This window comes from Elaeis guineensis, chromosome 1, assembly GCF_000442705.2.
Source record: "Elaeis guineensis isolate ETL-2024a chromosome 1, EG11, whole genome shotgun sequence".
Lineage (NCBI taxonomy): Eukaryota > Viridiplantae > Streptophyta > Magnoliopsida > Arecales > Arecaceae > Elaeis > Elaeis guineensis.
This window is the reverse complement of record NC_025993.2, coordinates 107,762,396-107,779,540: the sequence shown is the minus strand read 5'-3', so window position 1 is coordinate 107,779,540 and position 17,145 is coordinate 107,762,396. Positions and strand designations below refer to the sequence as shown.

Genomic DNA, 17,145 nt, shown 5'->3' with positions numbered 1-17,145 from the left:
TGCGAGCCACGAAGACTACTCTCAGTGAGTGGCGGACAAGAGAGTGGATGACTCGCTTCGATAGACTACTCCGGTAGAAGCGGGCACTAAAGAAGAGCGCGGGGAAACGATCTGGAAATTTCGAAACTGGGGAAACGGGAATCGCCGGATGAAATGGGTCTTGACTTTGAATTGAAGGTCAAAAAAAAGGGAGTAATTAAATGGAGGCGAAATTCTTATTGCACCGCGCGCGGTGACTACCGCGGAAACCACCCACCCAAGCTTGCGGCGACCAATCACCGCGGTGCGGCGCGGTGCACAAAGAATCGCTCTTAAATGGAGATAGCTCGAAGTTTCAAAAAGCTTCCTTCATGTGAAGTCCATGGATTAGAGTGTAGGAGAAAAGTAAGGTCGGTAAGAGACTTTATCTCCGCTCATATCTTGTGTGGTACATATTAACCCTTTGACCATGGGCATGCGAGCGGGTTGGTATAACTGAAATTGGGGGAGAAGCTTTATAATAGTCTTTGCATTATTGGACTTGACCGGTTCTATGGACGGTGGCAGACGATGACAAAGAACAAATTCAATAAGTTCGACTCATCCACTAGTCGCTTTGAGCCTTTAGATAAATGACAACGTTCAAGATGCTCTACGATCTGTGCTCGAAAGATACAACCCAGATCCATGAGAGGTTCTTTTCCTTTTTCTTTCCTCTCTAATATATTTTAAAAAAATTATAGAAACATTCTTTAAAATTTGACCATCTTGTACTTAGGTCTTAAAAAAAAAAATTTCAGACATCCATCAAAATTTTAAAAATATTACAAAAAATTTCAGCCACCTGTCTCCAGTCTAATAGCATTAACAAAAAAAATAAAATAACTAAAATACCCTCAATTCATACTTGACTTTTTCTCTTTTTTTTTTTTTTTTTTCTGAATCATCAAGTGCAATTGGACTATATAAAATCCCACGATGGATAACACGTCATGTTATCCTTATACTTCATTGATTCCTGATTGCACGCTATCCACCGTGTATATATTCTGAGATTTGTTCGGTTTCCGTCGTTGCCTTCCCCCTCATAGATGCCCTCATCAGCATCGGCCTTCCCCTTCACGGATACTCACCACCCATCAGTCTCCGCAATCACATTCCCCCTCATGGATGCCCTCACCGGTATCGGCCTTCCCCCTTGCCGATGCCCACCTCCCATCGGTCTCTGCCGTCGCCTTCCCCTTCACTGATCCCGCTTTCCGGTGATCTCCACTGTCATCTTCCCCCTCGCGGACACTCACCTCTTGTCGGTCTCCATCGTCGCCTTCTCCCTCGCAAATGCCCTCACCTGCGTCGGCCTTCCCCCTTGCGGACACCCACCTCCCGTCGGTCTTTCCCGTCGCCTTTTCCCTCGCGGATGACTGCCTCCCGCTGCTCTCCACCATTACCTCCCCCCTCATGGATGCCCTCACTAGCATCAGTCTACCCCTTATGGATATACACCTTCCACCAATCTTTGTCATCGCTTTCCCCCTTGTAGACACCTGTCTCCCATCGGTCTTCACTATCGTCTTCCCTCTTGCAAACACCCACCTCCCACCAGTCTCTACCATCGCCTTCTCCCTCATGGACGTCCTCATCGACGTCGGTCGTCCCCCTTCAATCTCTCTTGGTGCTTTCCTTCTTCCAGATCTCCGACAAAGAGAAAGAAATGAGAAAAAAAAATTGATTAATTTATGCAGAAAAAAAAAATCTTTTTTCCACCCTTCTTTTTATATATATATTTTAAAATTTTTTCTATTTTTTCTAATCCCTGAAGTAACTAAAAAGAAAGGATACTTATGGTATTTCATGAAATTTAATCTCTTAGTTACTCTTACATTATAATGTTGTCTAACAGAGACAAACAGCTAGAATTTTTTGTAATATTTTCAAAATTTTGATGGGTGCTTAAATTTTTTTTTTGAAATTTAAATATAAAATGATAAAATTTAAAAAGTGCATTTGTAATTTTTTTTATATCCCTTCCTCTCCTACCCCTATTTTCTTCCATTTTTTATTCTTGCAAAAACTAAAAATAAAGTAGACATTTTTTGCAAAATGCCTAACCGAAACCACTAGAACCTCCTCCAACCAGTAGAAAAAGGGTATGATTATTGGAGCATTATCGACATATTTGATTTCCCTCCTAATGCCTATATTTTGTTTCTTTTTTTTTTTTTGCTTGTGATGAGGTTGATTAAACTATATTGTTCTACTCATATAATGATGGTCAACTATTTTCCTAGAAGTTGCTAGGTGTGCTCGATGGTTGGTTGCAAGTTGAGTGGTACAACCAGCCTGTTACAGAACCATCTCCTTGAACGAAGTATGTCAATAGAAGCTAACGCAGGTCTTTAAGTGTCAAAATCAGATACATGTATTAGAATGTTTCACTTTATAATTGGAACTCATGAGAAACAAGATCTGAACACAGGAAAAAACTGGAACAAGAGCTCCTACACCAATTAAAGTAAACATTACAAATCAATTAACAAGATTAACCGCTACAAATATAAAAGTCAACCGATGTTAAGTGCTAGAAGGATGTGATACTATGCAGATGGTCATCCAAAATTATCATCAGATTGGCAGCATATACATCCAACGACCCAGCCACCACTAATCTCGGTTTTCGAAAACCAGGTTACTCAGAAACCTGGATGCATTGAAGAATTTTCAGGTAGGTATCCAACTGTTTAAAGCATGCCTGATTTGAACTAGCAGAAAGATATAAGCAATAATTCCTTTTTTTAAAAAAAAAAAAAAAGTCCCTGCGAGATCAGTGTTACCTTCTATCATTATCTCTTCATGCATCATAAATGTCTTCTTTAGTTGGGGATCACAAATGGAGTCATATTTTGGATGACCTGGTCTCCTGATTTCTTGATCTCTCCAGCATTCCAATTTTAACCTTTACAGAACTTAGTGACAATGATCTCAGTTTATCTCAAATTATAATGTACATCAAAAGGTGATCTAAACAGCACCAAACTCATTCACAGAGGAATAATGCTACTGATTCTCAAAACCAAGTTACAGGGAAATCCCCGACACACCAAGCCAATTTATTCCAATGACAGCATTATGTCATCTACTTGTTAGATGTAGTTCATAACATTTTGCAGAGCGTCAAGCATATTGAAGTAGAGTACATAAACAATGTCAGAATCATCAGTCACAGAGGAAACATTGCTGATTAACTCTACTTCTCTTGCCACTCAAACAGCCAAGCCAGGATATATTCAGTGTACAGACATGATGGAATGAAGCTCTTTTTTCTAAACAATGGTTGCAGCAAAATAAACAGAAATCAGGATCCAAAGTGGTCTAGTGGAAGAGCAAGGACCAACTCCTAGATTAAAATTCAAGAATCAGCTCCTGCTCTTGTTTTAAACTCCTACGCTAAGATCAGGAACAGCTAGCCATCAACTCCCCTTCCAGCTGCATAGAACTACATTACTGGCAATCAGCAAAGATAATTAAGCCTATCGTGGTCCTTTATTTGGTTCGTATACTTGGATATGTTTGGGATGGTGGTTTATGTGCATGGTGTTTGTGCAACATAAAGTGGACACATGTGCATTGCATGAAAGACCAGCTGTAGTTGAAAGGAAATTCAGATATGATATAAGTGAAAAATCATATGATTCATCTTCATCAACCAATTATTTCATGAACATACCAATAATTTATAATTCAACAGATACCAAATAAAATTAATTGATCAGGGTATAAAACTTCAATAGAAAAGAAAATTGCTATACTTAATGACAAGAAGCTTCGTGTATTAGACAATAAAAAAAGACATTCTCCCCGCTTTTGTAATCATATGTGTCATAGCCCGGCCCATGTAACAAACCCCAGCCCAAACGAAAAAAAAAAATGAAAAGAAGAAACAGAGAAGAAGACTCCCGAAGGGAGCCTTCTTCCTCCTCTCACCGACTCCCAACCGGAGTCGGAAAGAGGCTTCCCTCCGACTCTATTTAAAGGGGAGACCCCTTCTCTCTTTCTCCCACGAAGAAAATCGGAGCCAAACGACGAGGATCGCCGAAAATTACTCGCAAGAGCCCGTCACCGTGCTCGCCTCGATTCCTCGCCACAACAGTCACCGGAGCTCGAAGTAAGCCCGATTTCGCTCCCTTTTTTCTCCTCCTTCCTTCCCATGCCCGTGTGCACGATCGCCGGCGATCGAAATCGTCGGATTTTGTTGCGGAAGAAACCTCTGACCCTCTTTTCTTCGATTTTTCGGGCGCCGGTGGTCGCCGTCGGCCATTAGTTTGGGTCCCTTCGAGCCGTCCGTCGTCGCCCTTTTGTCGCCGGCCAGTCTCGTGCCGATCGGCCGTCGGCCGGCCGACTAATCGAGGAGATTGTGAGGTTCCCTGTTTCGGCCCAAAGGAAGCCGCGAGAATGAAGGAAAAGAAAAAAAAAAGAAAAGAAAAAAAAAAGAAGAAGAAAAATTAGAAAAAAAATATAGACTCTCTCCTTTCTCTCTCTCCTTCTTTTTTTCTCTCTACTTTCTCTTTCTCTCTCTAGTCTCTCTCTATTTTCTCTCTCTATGTTATTTCTGTCTCCTAAAATTTTTTAGAATTTTGAGAAGAATGATGCTGAATTTAAATGATCCTAGTGATAGATTTTTGATCTGTGATCGCCGGACGGTATACCGACACCAACTTTGATCAGATTAGGTATTTTTAAGATTCTATTTTCTATGATTTTATTGAATTATTTACATGATAATTTTAGCATGATTTGATCTAATCGATCGGATTTGTTGAATCATATCGTCTGAGGAGTCCAAGATGAATTTTCTCTCTCTAGAATTTTCTCTCTAGAATTTTTTCTCTCTAAAACTGTTTCTCTCTCTTGATCGATTTATCAATGAAATTTTTTTTTTAATATTTCTGATCTAATGAAGTATCCTGATCTATGATTGTCGGATAGCGTACTGGCACCCACTTTGATCAGATCAAATATCTTTAGATTTTATCACCTATAATTCTATTGAATTATTCATATGGTAATTTCAGCATGAATTGATTAATTTATCTTGATCATATCAATCGAATTTGTTAAAACCGTATCGTCTAATTAATACAGATTCATCTTCATGAATTTATCTCTCTAGAAGTTTATTTTTTTAGAATTTATCAAGAAAAAAAAATTTATTTTGATGAGTTTGAATGATTTTAGTGAAAGCATCCTGATTCGTGGTTGTCAGGTAGTATGCCAGCACCTTGATCAGACCATGAATCCTTAGATTTGATCATCCATGATCCCGATCTAACCATGACTTGATTTGATCATGTTGATTTCATCAATCGAGATATTGGACCAATCGTAATGTTGGATTGTGTCACCTGATCAATTCAAATTGTACCTCATGAATTCTCTCTCCTCTGATTTTTTCTCTCTACTTAATTTTATGAAACCAATGAAGAAACTTCGGTCCTATCACTTCAAATCCGATTTGATCTGATAGTCAAACTTTGTATCGTCTATATCCTAATTAGATTTTGATTAGATGATCGGACCCAATCTAAACCGTTGAAATATGATATTCATATTCTTTCTGATTATTGAATTTAATCTCGTATAGGTATCATTGACACCTGATGATCGGATATTGTGATATGATTTATGAACTGAAGAATTTTGGAAGAAAATTTATAAAATTATGTGGATTTATTGAAATGCGTTCGAAGTAAGTAATGTTTTATTTTTTTTAGATTTATCGACAAATTATAATGTATTTTTCTGATATGATTTGTGAAACGATGCATGAATTGGATGAATGATATTTTGTTATGAAAATATCTTATTTGAAATGTTATGATGAAGCATAATTGAACATATTGATTTCATGATGCATTATATTGATTGATTTCGATACTACATGATTATATGTTTTATTATCAAAATTAGAATATGAAACATGATTTATGAAGAATTTTGATATAAATATAAATTGACAACCAGACTATGTAAAGGACCATGCCAATGAGGGCATATACATTGGCAATTGATTTGTCTTGAGGGTTTATGTCGCCAGAGAGACCAACGACAAATCGTCAGAGAGATCAGCGGTTCCGAAGGACTTTGCTGCCAGATGATTCGCAGCTCACCGCAAGAAGATACGCGGTGTTATGACCCTGCCACAGAGAAAATGTGATCATAGCTCATGGTTGACGAAAAAAATTTAAGAATGAAAGAAATTGAAATCTCGAAAGAAACTCGAATTTTGAAAAAGAAATAAATTTGGCATGAACTATATTGCATAATCGAAATTGATTTCAAATTGATGAACTCGATATGCTTATTTTCTATAAATAATTATTTACTTTAATGCCTGATGAAATCTGTTGAAAGTGATCATTGCTTACTGGGCTGTCTAGCTCATTACCTCCTATTTTACTATTTTTACAGATGTTGAGGAATTAAAATGATACAAGATATGAATGGAAGAGTGATCAGAAGCAGAATCTCCATAATTTTATTTTAGGTTGAAAGTCTTATTGAATTTATTGTAAGGCCTATGAATCATTGTTGAATTTATTAAGATATCAATTTAGAAATTTAGATCGTTATAGATTTAAATTATTGACTAATTATTCCGCTGTTGTTTTAGGATAGCATGATAAGATGCCTTGCATGCTTATGAAAAAAAAATTTTATGAGTATGCGGCGGTTGCCATGATCCTGGATTCACAATCTCAGATCGGGGGCGTGACAATATGGTACTTAAATAATGAAAATAAAACCCCAGCAACCAAAATTTATTTATTCTGTTATATTCTACATGTCTTTGGTCCAGAAAATGGAAATTGCTGGAGGATGAAAAACAGGCAGTCTTACATCTAATGCTGCATCTCAGGAAATGGCTCAAAAGAACATCTCATAATCCAGAGATGGCTCATAATCCTGAGGCGGCTGGTCCCAGACTTCCATAAAGCCTACAAAGCACACAAAATGTTATTCAGAACAAAAATTAAAACGTGCAAAGAAACCGATATATAGTCTTTAGACAGAGCTTGTAAACTGAACAAGACATTTCTTAATCATCTCAGCATCTGTATCCATATCCAGCCAAACAAGGATACAAATTATTAATCTGAATAAGTTCCAGACAAAAGTCTGGTAAAACAAAGTTTTGTGCATGTTCAAACCTAGAAAGCATAGACACAAAACAAATATCGGAGAAGGGACATGCTGATATAGGGAAAATCTTTAAAAAAAAGGATACAATATGGCTGTAGGATACATCCACAAATACATACACATTACATTATGTATAACTACATAGACATATAATATGTACATATGTCTGCATCTATCAAGGATAGTATGTTTTCACAATAACATAGACCATATTTGGTGTTAGTATCAACTTTTGCAAGCTGACCACTTAGTCATCATTCAAATCTCCATACATCATATTTTTAATAATAACATGATGGACTCCAAAACTGACCTTTACTCTTAAAAGGTTAATATTAAAAAGGAAAGAAAATGCTCTCCTCATTTTGGAGGTATTGAAAAGTATCTCAAGTGCATCTGGAAGTAACCAGAGTGTTTTTTGTAATTTTGAAAAATATGATACTTAACACAAATATCAAACACATTCCAAGAAGCACACAACAAGTATCAGTATCTGATACAAACATGGCATGTGATTTAACATATCCATGTTCCCCAGGTTCAAACACAAATCATGACGTAACAAAAAATCAGAATAAAAATAAAGAAATCCATAGATGTACAAGTTAGTTTTCATCTCATTCTGATGAAACAATCATCTTGAAAAGGCATGGGAAAATAAAGTCTGATGTTAGCATGAACTACAAGTGTTTTTGCTTTCCACTCTTCAGTAAGTCTATATCTGATTCATAAAGTCTGATTCATGTTTTATGGATCTATTCAACAACTACTCATAATCATAAAGATTTTGATAAATATGAGGATTTACTTTCTGAATTTTTCTTCTTACACATACAGACACATGTAAAAAGCACTCAATCCAGAAATGATGACAGCTAGGTCCTTGATATTAGGCTTTTTATAAAATCTTGAAATAAATGGATCCCACAGATCATATCAGTTGGTAAAGCAGCCATTTTTTGAAGAAATAAAATAACAGCAATTAAAAATCAAGCATACCTATATCTCCAAGAGATCCATATATTGAATCATCAACTCCAGGAAACCCCTAAAGGAGGAAGAATAGCCAAAAGAAATATTTAGCATTTTTGATGTTGTAATGGCAAAACATGTAGGAAAATGTTGCAATACTTTTCATGCCCAAGTTATGATAAGGTCATCAAGTGGCAGATGAAGCATTCAGTTTTAAAAATGAGTATATATGATAATTCATATACTTATAGTACCTCTGCACCATTAAGAACGATTCCAGCCTGAAGATTGCTAAGGTCTGCCTGCGATATATCAGCTCCAAGGTACGCAGGGATCCCAAGACCATAGCCATCCTGAATGGCAGGAAGAACATCTGTATGGGTCTGGTGGCTCAAAAAATTTTCCAGGCTTGGATATATCATCTCATTACTGTTTTACAAGCAGATTATTGTTTAGTTATGTCTGCATACATAACAGATACTCTACCAAAATTGTATAATTAAACTAAAAACAGCCGCGTGACTTTTGCAGCACATGAAAACCCAAAATGAGTCCCTTGACTTGTGAAATTAGCTTTCTGATATATCACCTATAATGTTTGAAAACTGAGGAAATAAACTAGCAAGGGACAAAAAGTTGTTCTTTTTCATGTTAAAGAAGCTCACTTAGGTTTTGAAGAATCACAGGCATTGGCTTCAACCAGGGAATCAGCTTTTAAATCAATCAGTGGAATCACTTTGTCAACACCTGAAAGCCATTTGTAGTCGTCTGCATCATTTGCATTGATACCTTTTGACAGGCCAAAATTTACAGGAAGCTGCTTCTCAGTTTGCAGAGCAGGTGCAGCTGTATGACTTTGGTCTAAAACAGGATCATCAGGGATCTCAGTTATCTCAGGAGATTCCATTAGGTTAATGTCACAGATTTTAAAATAAGTGGGTTCATTATTTTTCTCTTCTTCCATCTTGACAACAGATTCAGCTTCAACTTTCGTGACCAAAGTAGGAACGTCCAGTTTTGCTTGATCAGCTGCCCCAATCATTTCTTCATGCTGAGGTGGCATCTCAGTAAATGGGCTAGGTTTTGTTGCTCTCACATCATGAAGCTGAGAGAACTCATTCTGCGACACCCTGGATGGAGATGAATTAACTTGTTTCTCAGATTCCTCTTTCTCATTAGATTGTTGTGATAATCTATCTTCATTTTTCACATCTATCATCATTGTGAATGTTTCGAAACCTGAAGGGCTTTGAAGGGTTTCATGTTGAAGGTCTACTGATTCCTCCAAGTGTTGCATTAAAGGAACAGGGTCTACAGGTTCCTCCAAGGATTGCACAACAGGAACACCAGATTCTTCACATTTTGGGCTGTCTATTTGTTTTGTGCGGGAATCTGAGGAACTCTCAATTGGAGTTTCTTCTACAACCACCTGAGACCCTCCTCCTGAAGCAACTTCAACCCTGTCACTCCCCCCAGTACTAGGACCTTGATCAGCTACTGCTTTTCTATGTGCCAGTGATGACCGGAGTCTGGTAGGTACTTTAGCAAAATTACAGAATTTTAACAGACCACTGCCATCTTTGCTTACTGGTCCATCTTCAGCAGCACAAGGATTCACAACCACATCATCCTCCAGCAGAGTCTTCTTTTCCAATTCGCCACTCTCACCACTTCTTTCTGAGTTTGAGACCTTCACATCATCCATCCCTTTGTTCATATCCATATTCCCCTCCAACAGCACATCTTTCCTAGTGCTGGAAGAACACACCTTAGATCCAGTATTGTCGAGCTCAGATCCCAATTCACCCACAACTTCGCCTTCTAATGGTGGCTCATCTTCAGCAACCCTCGAGACACTGCTTCCAACTTCATCAATCGCACTGCACCAATCTCTAAGATATCCAGGAGCAAAATCCTCCGCATCTTCCACATTATCAGAATACACTCTACTTCTCTCCTTCCATGGCCCTTTCCTTCCCCTACCTCTACCCCAATCTGAACCATAACTTCTATTATGATAACCCATCCTTTTCCTTGCTATCTTTCTATATCCCATTCGATCATATTCATAGACTGGGTTTTCTCTTCTCTGCCCTTTGAATTCCTTTAAATTCTCATTGGGGCAGTTCCCAGGGAGTAAGTTGGGGTGCAGCACGCCCTTGGAGACCAAGTACTCGGCCGCAAGCCGCCCGGCCTCCATGAGGATGTCAAACTTGCCAGGAGGGTTGTAGGGCTTCGAGTTGCTATGGCTCAAGCCGCCGCGGCCGCGGTTCCGGCCGGGGGCCAAGCCGAGCCCCACTGGAGCTGGTCCAACTCCATCACCCGGGTTTCGATGCCTGGGCTGCATACTTCTTGGCCCCAGTGGTATACCCCTCCCCTTCAGAAGGGAAGGAGATCAATAGCCAAAACTCCAGCAAGAATCTCAAATCTATCAGCTCGCAGTCCCGCTAAAACCTCTTATTCTTGGAGGGAAGGGTGGAAATTTTTCTTTGAACTCGAATCAAAATCCTAGATTGTTCCCAAACCCCTAATTTGAGTAAAGAAAGGCACAGAATTTACCAAAAGAAATCACGGCTTTCGCAACTGATATCAGCCGCCAGACCGGCTCCTCCGATCAAAAACCTCCTCAGACTGAGACCATTCGGGAACCGGCCAGAACCCTAATCTATTCGAGAAACGGCAGAAGCTCGGACCAAATTACGACAAAAAAACTCAAAAATTCGACTGGAATCCGGACTTCTTCAAGGCTAGTGGATCCGCCACTCGCCTGAATGTCGTCAATTCACAAGCAGCGTGGCTTTTGCCGTTTTGGCCGTTGTGTCAATAAAATCTAAGAGCACGTAGAGTTGGAGAACAACTCGTACTTTTTTTGGCACCTCTTCTTTGCCCTTGTGGCGATATCCCCTGTGGGACAGTCACGTGGCTCGTTATGATTGGCTTCCAGTTTGTATCGTACTGCCTACGTACGGAACGGTGACTAACATGCGCCGGTCTGAAACTAATTTCACGATTAGCATTTTGATTGCCACTCGGATCACCCTAGGCCCTAGTTGGTTGTGACTAGGACAAACCTAATCCGACCAACTCAAAGCCCAATTCAGTGCATGGGATTTGCGCACCCTACGTACCATCCACGATCATTGACTTATATACGTCGTGGAAATATGGTGTTTGAAAAAAAAAAACAATTTTCTTTCGATGCCGTGCATAGATCAATAACCGCGGATGATGTGTGTAGTGCTGCATCATCCATGGCACATAAAGTATTTCTTTTGGAAGCAATTGGGGCTAGGTCCCAACATGTCCTTATTTTTAAAATAATAAATTATATTTTTTTAATAAATAAATAATAATTTATTTTCATGATGAAAAAAATAGTAATTGATCCGATGCTAATATCCATATCTAATTTGTACTCATCTTAAGATGGAATAAATAGAATCTTAAAATAGGACTATATAGGTTAGACAATTAAAAAAGCTAAAATTTTTTAGAAAAAAATTTTTATAAATATTTTTTTATCTCATAAAAAATTAAATATATTTTTATCAAATATTATATAATTTTCTTTTATCATTATCTGTATCCATTCTGAATCTAATTTAAATTCAATAAAAATCTGTTCTACCAGGATCAAGTTAGATATTCAATGGAACAAAATAAATTAAGATTCTACTTCACATTCATCATAATTGTAACATGTGCATAAAAATAATAAAAAAAAATTATAATACATTGTTTAGTTTTATAATAATCAAATATGGTTGTTTTTTTTTTTTTAATTGCACCCCTCTCTTGATAAAATACTAAATAATGAATATATTCATGAAAAATAAAACCAAAAATTTTATATTATAATTATCTATAGTAGCATTAATTTTTATATCCAAAATACTAGATATCAGTATATCACCTATTAGATCACTGCTCGGTTTCAACACGTAAAAATGGATAATTGATGGAGCGTAAGTTAGGCTTAGCAATCAATACCATGCCATATACTCGGAATCCCTAATAGCCATTTTAGCCTGAGCGGCACTCCAATTTTTATAATAATTATTTTTAGATGAATAATGGCCATTTAATATAATGAATAATGATATTTGTGAAATCTATTACATTAAAAAAAAAAGTTGTTTTTAAAACTTTGGTAGATGCTAGGTGGTTGTCACCTGCATGATTTTTTTTTTTAATTTTTTTTTTTAATTTTTTTGAGTCATGAACACTGAGAATCAAAAGCCTCTGCCTCAAATCGGATATCATATAATTAATGACATGTATCGGATACGATACAAAACTGTATATCGGTTCGATAATCAAATTAGGACATCTTAGACATTTGCGAAAGTGTTCGCTGAGCCATACTTTGTTCCGTCCGTCATCCAATTTTCTCTCTTCTGCTCTCTCTTACTCTCTTCTTCGAAATGGAAGCCTCCGCCATGGCGAGATCTCTCCTCTCCACGCCTCCACCTCACCCCAATCCATCGCTCTCTCGCCATCGCTCCACTCCGGAACCCCTCCCCGTTCCTTTCCCCAAATCTCAACCGAGGTATGCTTTTCCTGCCGTTCTATCTCTCACAAATCCTAAATCCCCCGCTTCGGCGCTGGGATGGGAGAGACGGGGCCGCTTCCTGATTCGCTTCTCCGTCGATGGCGCGGTGAAGACGGAAGAAGTAGTCCCGATCGAGAAGAGTAAGTCCCATTTCGGTTCTTTTTCCCCTCAGAACGCCGATTTGTAGCTTCTTGAGCTGATTTCATCGCTTTTTTCTTTTTAATCATAAAAATGTGGTTTTGAAGGGTTTCCGCCGTTTCCGACTGTCATGGACATCAACCAGATCCGTGACATTTTGCCTCATCGGTAGGTTTCTTGGAGAAACTTGCGATCTTGGATTTGGAAGATTTGGGTTATGCCTTGGATGGATGATTGTTGTTGTCATTGTTGTTACTCTTATTTTTATTGTATTATTTTGTTTTAGGTTTCCGTTTCTTCTAGTGGATAGAGTGATCGAGTACCAGCCTGGAGTTACTGCTGTAGGTATCAAGAATGTGACGATTAATGATAACTTCTTTCCTGGTCACTTCCCAGAGAGGCCGATAATGCCTGGTGTTCTCATGGTTGAGGTATAATTTCTCCTTCTTGCTGATTACTTTATTTTGCGTTTTACTTGTTGCAAGTTAAGATGCCTCAATGATCTACTAAAACTTTTGCTCCTTTAGTGTTAGTGATTTACTTCTTGCCAGATGCATGTCTTAATGTCTGGTTAGTCCTCCTGAAATCTAGTATAGTTTGTTTGAGGTAGTATGCTCATGAAAGTGGACTGGATAATATCCATTCGAATCCATTTTTGTATCCAAATTTATTTGAATATGAATAAAAATTTGAGCATCCGACTAATATTTGAATGCATTTCTACATCTGTTAAAAAAAAATAGATATGAATATAGGTAGACAATTATCCGGTCCGTATACGAATATCCGAATCTATTTGTAACTATTTTTAATTTTATGTGGCGCTCATGAACTTTTAAGAAAAATATATAACCACATTAATATGCTATTAACTTAATTTATATATCTTTGGTTCTATGGTCATAAATATTTATATCTATACTTCCAGTATTCAATTTATATCTGCATCTGTTTAAGATAAATATAGATATGAATTTTCTTCATCTGACTAATATTCATATCCATGTCTATATTTGTCAAACAAAATAAATATGGACATGAATATACTGGTATCCAATTCATATTTCATCCAGTTTCAGCCCTTGATTTACATATTTTATTTTATGTAAGATCTTATATTATATTTGGTGTTTTTGTTTGTTAATATTAAGGTTTTAGTCTCGGTATTGGCCTCCATATAAGTAGCTTATTGGTATGGGTTGGGTTGGTATGGTACACCTCCATATTGATACTTGGCATACTATTACAAGTGATACAACAGCTGTACAGTATCATATTGAGCCCTTTCTACCTTACCAATACCTTATTGGGTCGGGAGGGTGGGCTCGATATTGAGTGGTACAGGTTAGTATAGAAAACCTTGATGAATATCTCAAAACTTCCTAGTAGCATCTTTTTTAACTCATTTGAGTTGTGTCAAGAGTGACTTTGCAAAGGACCAGTTAGGGGGCACCCTCTAGTTATTCCTGTCTTTTTGGAGATATTGAGGAAGTTGCTCACTTATTCGTCATGAAATTGTTTTGAATCTTTTGTTGTCTTATTCCCAGATCCTAAGTTCCCAACTTGAAACATGTGTGGGATAACTTTTGGTCTTGGTGCATCTCATTAAATTAAGCAAGGATACAATAGTCATTTTGCAGCAGAATTTTGCCTGTATAAGTTGATATCACTAATTTTCTCAGTCAGGCTTTTTTCAATTTTGATCTTCAAAAAAGATTCTTTTTCAAGAAACCCATTGGAAGTAGTTCTAGACTTCTAGTGGATGTTAGAATTAGGTTAATATATTATTTGAAATCTATAGTTAGGTTACTTCTTGGCTAGATCCAAGTAAAATGGAGTAACAAGGTATGATCGCAGTGTCAAACTCAGATCTGGAAATTGTATGCAAATTTCCCACCAAATGAGCTTCGTGGTTGGCAATTAGACATAGCCAATTCAGAAAGCACGTGATGCAAATGGTCTCTTGGACAGACCATGCAGAATGTACGAGATAATCTTTTAATAGCACCTCATCTGAAGTATGCATACTAGTGATGCCAATACAAAATTACAAATGCTATGGGCTGAAAACTAAAATCTTCATCATTCTATATGATAGCTGCTCTTTGTTGCAATGTCTTCTAAAATTTCTGGTTTGTTGTAGAAGGGCGTAGACTTTGATTTCCTGGCTTGAGCGTCATTATGATAGCTGGAACTGGATGATGCTGGTTTGAAAATCAATGCAATCTTAGTCAGGAATGGTTAAACTGAACCTTTTCAGCCGCTGACACACTGTAGGTCCTGTAATCTATCATTAGTATAGCAATGCAGTACTTTCGAGCCCCATGTGAAATAGGCTTTGTTTAATGTTTAGCTGTACATAATTGGTGTTTTATAAACTAATTTTAAGCTTGTTCTGAGCCTGAGACAAGCATATATTTCATTAAGGGTGGTCGATCCTTAAGATTGTCTCTATACAAAGGTAAAACTCTAGTTACGGTATTTTGTCCTAAAGCTATGTGCTTCCAGTTTGTTTAGATGTTACCTGCAATCCTTTCATCACCATAACCTTGTTTTCTATCTGAAAAGGCAGTACATTTTGCGTACTTCTGATAAATAATGATGGACACACTGTGGCAGGCCATGGCACAGGTTGGCGGTCTGGTCATGCTGCAGCCAGAAGTAGGTGGCTCCCGTGACAACTTCTTCTTTGCTGGGATTGACAAAGTGAGATTTCGGAAGCCTGTGATCGCAGGGGACACCTTAGTTATGAGGATGACACTGATCAAACTGCAAAAACGCTTTGGGATAGCTAAGATGGAAGGGAAGGCATACGTAGGTGGTGATGTGGTCTGCGAGGGTGAATTTCTGATGGCCACTGGAAGCGAATGATTTGTGTGAGAGGCGATGATCTAGATATGATCTGCCTCACATCACTCTGATCTATAAAAGAGTTGTTTCAATTTTGTGTTGTACTCAAACTTCTCTGCCACAAGGAACTTCCCTGTGCATCTATTACCATCTGATGAGCTTTACCAAAAAGGACCTACCGTAGCCAACATCTTCCTATTTTTCGTAGTTCAGCCTCTGAAAAGTATAGGGTTAATGTTTTGTAATCTAGCTCTTAGATACCATATTATTCGCAGAAGTTTGTTTGTCCCATTTGAGAAGAAGATATAGAATACTGCTGGGATTAAGTTCGCAGAATAAAATGGAGCAAACCATCTGAAAGAACAGGAATTGAAACAAATTGTACCTATGCAACAAAACAATGACTGCCACAGAGAACAATTGAAATCAATATGATTCAACTAATTTCATCGAATATCCAATGATGGCTGTGACGATGCAGGACAAGTCTCCGGGGAGAGAGAGAGATAGCAATGCTGCAACCGAAGTAGGTGGCGATTGAGAGATCTCTCTTTGCATGAGTTGACAAACTAGGATTTCGGAAGCCTGTGATTGCCAGGGACACCTAAATTATAAGGACAGCACCGATCAAGTTGCAAAGAAATTTTGGAATGGCAAAGATGGAATGCAAAGCTTATGTTGGCGGCAATGTGGTTCGCGTAAGCGAACAGTTGATTACCAGAAGCAAATGATGTACGCTTTGGCAATCGTTTAGGTATGTTTCATCTGCCTAGCATTTCCAGAGATACAGAAGAAACTGTTATTTCACCCTTGTGTTCTGGTTAAAGCCTCCTTGCCACGCTAAACTTCCATCCGCTTTCTAATTGCTGTTCGTCAAAATAATCTAGTTCAAAGTGCGTTGCATGCCCCCTAGATGAATAGCATGGAAAGCGATGTTACATTCATCTCTCTGTTCTCAGTCAGTTCGCTGGTGCATTTGCTTTTCTATGATAAAGCATATTCAAAGCTTAAAATGATTAAAATTCCCATGACGGTGGATCGAAGTTTAAATACTGTTAGCTGATTTGATTGCTTTAAGGACTCATCAATACTAATTCAAGGCAGATTGCAGGATGACATGCCCATTTGCATCTTCAAACTGATAGCAGCAACTATGATATCTGCCCATAATTTTGGACAGGTTGCAGCTTCAGTTGAAAGCATGCGAGCAGCATCAATAAAGCTAGGTTCTCTCACCTGTCCTTGGTATTATGCACATTCGTATACCAGCCCTCATGATTTGCAGCTTAAATATGCACCATTTAGCAATCTTCAATTCCTTATACTTTTCAAAAAAGTTCTCCCTTGCCGGTGACTCCCTGGATCCCCTTGCTTCTCGTCTCTCTTACTCATCCAGTCTACTTGCCGGCCTTCATTGGTCGAGGTACCATCAATGACGTTCCTTCCTCACTTTCTGC

The 17,145-nt window shown here is 38.0% G+C and overlaps 2 protein-coding genes across 9 annotated transcripts; one reads left to right on the top strand and one right to left on the bottom strand.

Annotated features, from left to right (window-relative positions):
- Positions 1-84: 84 nt before the first annotated feature.
- On the bottom strand, positions 85-10,986 carry LOC105038380 (uncharacterized). 8 transcript variants are annotated; one of them, XR_012141998.1, is made up of 6 exons: positions 8,814-10,986; positions 8,403-8,577; positions 8,176-8,224; positions 6,874-6,971; positions 2,811-2,932; positions 85-2,677 (listed from the first exon to the last, which is right to left on the bottom strand). XR_012141998.1 is itself a non-coding variant. In XM_073258993.1 (5 exons), the coding sequence occupies exons 1-4, from the start codon at positions 10,493-10,495 to the stop codon at positions 6,901-6,903; spliced, it is 1,977 nt and encodes a 658-aa protein (XP_073115094.1). In that variant the 5' UTR covers positions 10,496-10,986; the 3' UTR covers positions 3,086-6,170; positions 6,874-6,900. The 8 variants fall into 8 exon arrangements, 5 of the variants coding, with proteins under 5 accessions (XP_073115094.1, XP_010912471.1, XP_073115105.1 ...); XR_012141997.1 differs by lacking the exons at positions 85-2,677; positions 2,811-2,932 and adding exons at positions 3,086-3,472; positions 6,033-6,170; XR_012142001.1 differs by lacking the exon at positions 6,874-6,971.
- Positions 10,987-12,490: 1,504 nt separating this feature from the next.
- Positions 12,491-15,862, top strand: LOC105038379 (uncharacterized). The gene is made up of 4 exons (XM_010914168.4): positions 12,491-12,840; positions 12,946-13,006; positions 13,125-13,269; positions 15,458-15,862. Exons 1-4 carry the CDS (start codon positions 12,573-12,575, stop codon positions 15,707-15,709), a joined length of 726 nt encoding a protein of 241 aa, XP_010912470.1. The 5' UTR covers positions 12,491-12,572; the 3' UTR covers positions 15,710-15,862.
- The last annotated feature ends 1,283 nt before the right edge of the window (positions 15,863-17,145 follow it).

Excerpts from the sequence above, each read along its gene's own strand:
- LOC105038380 (XM_073258993.1), bottom strand. The coding sequence starts at position 10,495 with ATGCAGCCCAGGCATCGAAACCCGGGTGATGGAGTTGGACCAGCTCCA. Across the intron at positions 8,578-8,813 it reads TGTGATTCTTCAAAACCTAA|TAATGAGATGATATATCCAA; the intron begins GTGAGCTTCTTT and ends CTTGTAAAACAG. Across the intron at positions 6,972-8,175 it reads TGGATCTCTTGGAGATATAG|GCTTTATGGAAGTCTGGGAC; the intron begins GTATGCTTGATT and ends TGTGCTTTGTAG.
- LOC105038379 (XM_010914168.4), top strand. The coding sequence starts at position 12,573 with ATGGAAGCCTCCGCCATGGCGAGATCTCTCCTCTCCACGCCTCCACCT. Across the intron at positions 12,841-12,945 it reads AGTAGTCCCGATCGAGAAGA|GGTTTCCGCCGTTTCCGACT; the intron begins GTAAGTCCCATT and ends GTGGTTTTGAAG. Across the intron at positions 13,007-13,124 it reads CGTGACATTTTGCCTCATCG|GTTTCCGTTTCTTCTAGTGG; the intron begins GTAGGTTTCTTG and ends ATTTTGTTTTAG.